This window comes from Nannospalax galili, unplaced genomic scaffold (genome assembly GCF_000622305.1).
Source record: "Nannospalax galili isolate Female #2095 unplaced genomic scaffold, S.galili_v1.0 scaffold724, whole genome shotgun sequence".
NCBI lineage: Eukaryota > Metazoa > Chordata > Mammalia > Rodentia > Spalacidae > Nannospalax > Nannospalax galili.
In genome coordinates this window covers 366,664-371,820 of record NW_008350617.1, presented here as the reverse complement: position 1 = coordinate 371,820, position 5,157 = coordinate 366,664, and the positions used below count along the sequence as shown (strand labels likewise).

Below are 5,157 nucleotides of genomic sequence, written 5' to 3'. Positions count from 1 at the left end.
ATCAAAATACCTGGTATGTTTCTAAATAGGGCTGGTCTGTACAATGACAAGAATGACTTGAGTGAGCAATCATATGCATTTTCCTCAGTTTGCTAGGTGGACATTTCAGGTGGAATGTGTGAGTTACAAAGAAGGCTATGTCTACTCATTTATGATCCAAAGAAAAAGCTTGCTCACCCTTTCCAATAATATACTTGTAAGTTTTATGACAATGACATTTATTTTAACACATTCAGTATTATTTCACATTGTACAAACCCTTAGATTCTCTTTATTCACTGGTCCATTTCTACAACAAATACATCCAAAACACTATATAATAAAATTATTTACAACATTTCCAAATAACAAGATTGCTTTTGCCCCACTACTGCTATTCACACACAGTACTTCCAACAGCACAATACATCATTAGAAGATCTAAAAATGCTCACCCTGTACTCTAGGCTGCTTAAGAAATGTGAAACATTTATAATGGCATTAGCTCCTTTCAATACATGGCAACATTTTAGAGGCCTTGAACTTCATTTTGCAACACCAAAAGGGCTGCTTTCCCCATTATACTTTATGAAAACAGGTTTCAGAGACTAGGAAAAGGGCCACATTATTAAAATGACTAACTGTACAGAAATAGATTTTAAAAAAAGTCACAGCTGAAAATTGTTCTTTGTAAAATTCACACACATTTACAAGTATCAAGTTGTCTTCCAGCTTGCTTACTTAGATTTTCTTCGCTTGGATTGCACCGCACCAGTTATATCTGTGGGGGAAAAGGATACATTCAACAAAGGTTATATTTTACCACAAAGCCCATTAGCAGTTCACAATGACTAGAACTGACATAAATGGAGCCCTACTAGATTCTGAACCAATTTTAAGTATTACATGCTATAGAGACAGTTATAGGCGTGCCTGCTGACTTCTGGGAAGAGAGTGACCCTGCAGGCTAGAGCCTGTTAACTGGGGGAAATGAGATAATGGCTGGTGAGATGGCATTTGCCATGAAGCCTGACAACCCTTTCCATCCCTGGGACCAACACAGGACTCTAACTCCTCCGCATCCCGCACCATAAATGTAATTTTAAAAAAATGTGGTAATAGAAGATGAAATGCTAGGAAAAGTGGCAGGGTTGGAAACAGCCATTTAATTAATTAATTTTATTAATTTATTTGTGTGTATGTATAAACATGTAGAAGTCAGAGGACAACATCTGGGAGTCTGTTCTCTCCTTCCACTGGTTTATGGAATCCAACTCAGGCTGTCAGGATTCTGTGGCAAGCCCTTTTACCTCCTCAGTCATTTTGCACCCCTTCCGCCTTTTAAAAGCTGGACAATTAACCCCACCATCTCCCTTACCAACTTCCACTCAATGAAGTGTGGATATACAGACTAACGGTGCTTTTGGTGAGAGAAACCACAGACACGTGAGTAAATTGTGTCAGGAAACCAGCCTTTGGATCTCTTGGAGCTACAACATTGTTTTGCATAAGGAACTCTTCTTGATTTATTACAGTTAAAGTTGTTCAACAACATGACAGACATGTATCTTGGTCACCAGGTATCTGTTGGGGCCCACATATATCAAGGCTTTGGAGGGCTGAGGACATAAAGCTCAGTAGTTGAGCACCTGCCTAACTTGCATGAGGTCCTGGGTTCAACCCCCAGTACTAAACAAACACAAAAACAAAACAAGCAAAAAAGCCTCCCTCAAAATCCTCCCCCCCAAAACCCCAACCTAAAACCATGTATACATATAAACATGGAAGCAATTTGAACATAACTCCTTGAACCTGAGAGCTACATGAAAGAGGTGGGAACAGTCTGGCTTATGTATAATAATTGTGACATAAAAGGTAAAGACTGTGGCTTTTTTGTTTTTTGGGGGTCCTTTTGAGACAGGGTTTTCCTGTAGCCCCAGCTGACCTGGAACTCACTATGTAGACCAGGCTGGCCTCAAACTCACAGAGATCCACCTGCCTCTGCTGTCCAAGTGCTGGCATTAAAGGCATTCGCCACCATACCTGGCCAAGACTGTTTTAATTCCTTCAATTTCTCTTGTACTTTCAATGTCTTAAAACAACTTACTCTTATCTCAGATTTAAATCATGTTTGCTCAAAACTTTTCCACAAAATTCTCTATGGCAAAGTACAATGAGTATCTTGAAGTTCTACAAACAAACATTCTTTTTTTAAAATTTATTTTTTTTATTTTATGTGTATGAGTGTATTTCCTGCATGTAGGTAGGTGTGCCCATGTAGTGCAATGCTTGAACACAGAGATTCACCTGCTTCTGCCTCCGGAGTGCTGAGATTACAGGTATGCGCCACCACATCTGGCTGTATTCACACACACACACACACACACACACACACACACACACACATCTATGAGTGTACTGTCTGCATGTATGTGAGTGCACTCCTGTTGTGCAATGCCATGGAGGTCAGAAGAGGGTATTGGATTCCCCTGGAAATGGAGTTAAGGACAGTTTGTAGCCACTATGTGGGTGCTGGGAATGGAACCCTGGTCCTCTGCAAGAGCACTCAGTGCTCTTAACTGCTGAGCCATCTCTCTAGCCCCTGTATTGACTTTTTTAAAAAGGGTATTTTTTTAGGGACTGGAGAGATGGCTCAATGGTTAAGAGCACTAGTTGCTCTTGCAGAGGACTCAGGTTTGGTCCCCTGAAGCCACACAGCTGCTATCAACTGTAATTCCAGTTCCAGGGGATCGAATGCCCCCTTCTGGCCTCCATAGGCATTGCACACATTAGTGCACTTCCATACACACAGGCAAAACACTCATACACATAAAATAAAAATAATAAACATTAAAAATAATTTGAAAGGTCATTTTTATTTTTCATGATACTCTATGATAGATATTTTAGTCTTAATACAAAAATCCAATATTTTATCATTGTATTGCGGCATATGCCTGTAATCATACTGTAATCCCAGCACTTGGGAGGCAGAGGTAGGCTGAGCTCTGTGAGTTCCAGACCAGCCTGATCTACATAGTGAGTTCCAGGCCAGATGGGGCTACAGATTGGAGACCCTGTCTCAAAAAGACAAAAAAAGTTTAAGTCATTTGAGACCAGCCTAGGCTATCTATATGAGACCTTACAAATAACAAAAACAGCACAGAGCACAGAAAACTCCAAACCAAAATAGTATTTTAAACACTTCTCATCAAGGTAAAAATATCATTCCTAACATATCAATTTAAAAGAGTCAGGTTTAAACATTTCTGGGTGGAATGAATTTTCTGATACTACATTATCAGGTTTGGCATTCTAAACAATTATTTCCCTCCCTCCCTCCTTCCCCCCCCTTTTTTTGTCTTTTTGAGACAGTTTCTCCCTGTAGCCCCAGCTGTCCTGGAGCTCACTATGTAGACCAGGCGGGCCTTGAACTCACAAAGATCCACCTGCCTCTGCCTCCTGAGTGCTGGGATTAAAGGCGTGCACCACCACGCCCAGCTATTTACTGTATTTTTTGAGACTTGATTTCAATATGTAGCTCATGTTCTCCCAGAAATGCCCCAAACTCACAGCAATTCCCTAATGCAGTTATACAATATTGAACTCAGTATAAGCCCTGTAAGACATAAAAAAATGAGTTTTAACCTTTAAAAAAGATCTCCATTTCATTTTAGAATATTTTGTTCCTTGCAGAAAGACTCATTGTTTTTGCTACTAACACTGAGATGTTGGCGCATGCATCTCTAATCTGTATGTATCTGATTATTACTAGTCATAATCGTTTGCACTTGGATCCTTGCACCTGTGTGTGTCTATAAAGTCATCGGGTAGATTTCAATGGTAATGTTTATCACCTCTACTAATTAACATGACATAAATTTCCATGCTTCTTCCTCAAATATAATACATTTAAAAAATTTTGTTGATTTTTTTGTGTGTGTGTATGTATCACACAGAACATCCATCCCAAACCATCTTATTCAACTATACACCCACTTCCCAGATGGCACCCTCCCATAGCCTCCCTCCCCCGACTAGAGCCCTTATACTCTGATATCCCTGCTACTGTCTGCTGTGTTGTTGGCACCCCCAGCCATTCCCTACTACTTGTCCATCTGGTGAATCTAGTCAGCCTATCTAGAGGTCTTCATTTTAGGAAGGTCAGCTGTTCCTCATCTAGCAGCAATCAGCTGTCAATATTCCTTTAGATAAGATTGGGGTCTGCTGTTCATTTTCCCAGTTCTATGCTGGGTTACTATCTGGGAGTCCCTTTGGCCACCCTGGCCAACAACTCAAAAGAAGATATCTCCTATCTGGCATTGTTGCTTGTTATGTAGCCTTTAGCTATACATATAGACTCTTAAAAAATTATATTGGCCCCTTTGGTATAATCTTTGGTTATACTTTCCTTTTGGGTGTTTAAGGCCATACAGTTGGCCCAGATAAACCAATTTATTTTTACTCTTAAGGTCGTTTGAGGATCTGTTCCTCAGGGGTCACATGGGCTTGGGAGGAGCCCCTGGCTCCTTTCTTTTACCAGTTCTGCCTATGTGAAGATAAGTCAAAGGTCCTGCTTGATCTTTGCTTGGCTGGCTTCGCTTGGAACCATGGAGGAAATGATTCCTCTGTGTTGACCCTCCTCTTTGTAGACTGGACACTGGTTCAAGTCCATCTTGTGGGGTCTCCTCAGCCTCCTTGATCAAGAGGACAGGTGACCCACCACAATTACAGAACATTTTGAGAGATGCTCACAGTCCCCTGGAACTAGTCAACCTAGGAGGGCAAGGAGCAAAAAGTGTCCTTTATGTCCCTCTGACCAAATTATTATAGGCCTCAAAGTATGTCTGTTAAACACCCAAGAAGGTCAGTTCCACCAGTCTGGTACTTTTAATTACTGTGTGTCATGTAGGTAAATCTTGGGCAAAGACCAATTGTTCTCAGATAAACCTTACCTAGACATACATTTCTTGATCTGCTATGTATAATTTGTCAGTAGATTGTTGGAGTAATATGGTTCCCTCTGGTTTTTAAAACTAGCTAGGCATTTTTTATCTCTCACATTGTCTCACCCACTTAAGGTACCCCCATTTTCCCCCCTTTCTGCCTTAATAATACCCTTCTCCTACGGTCCTACCTCTCTTGAGCTCCTTCTTTCCCTTTATCCCCTAGGTTCCT

General features: G+C 40.7%; 1 protein-coding gene across 5 annotated transcripts in view; it reads right to left on the bottom strand.

Moving 5' to 3' along the window:
- Positions 1-201: 201 nt before the first annotated feature.
- The window catches only part of Ncoa6 (nuclear receptor coactivator 6), an 87,756-nt gene continuing 82,800 nt past the window's right edge, over positions 202-5,157 (bottom strand). For all 5 annotated transcript variants that reach the window (XM_017801885.2, XM_008847883.3, XM_008847882.3 and 2 more), the window contains one exon: positions 202-760. In XM_017801885.2, the coding sequence (XP_017657374.1) occupies positions 717-760 (44 nt within the window). In that variant the 3' untranslated portion in view covers positions 202-716. The remainder of the gene's footprint in view (positions 761-5,157) is intronic.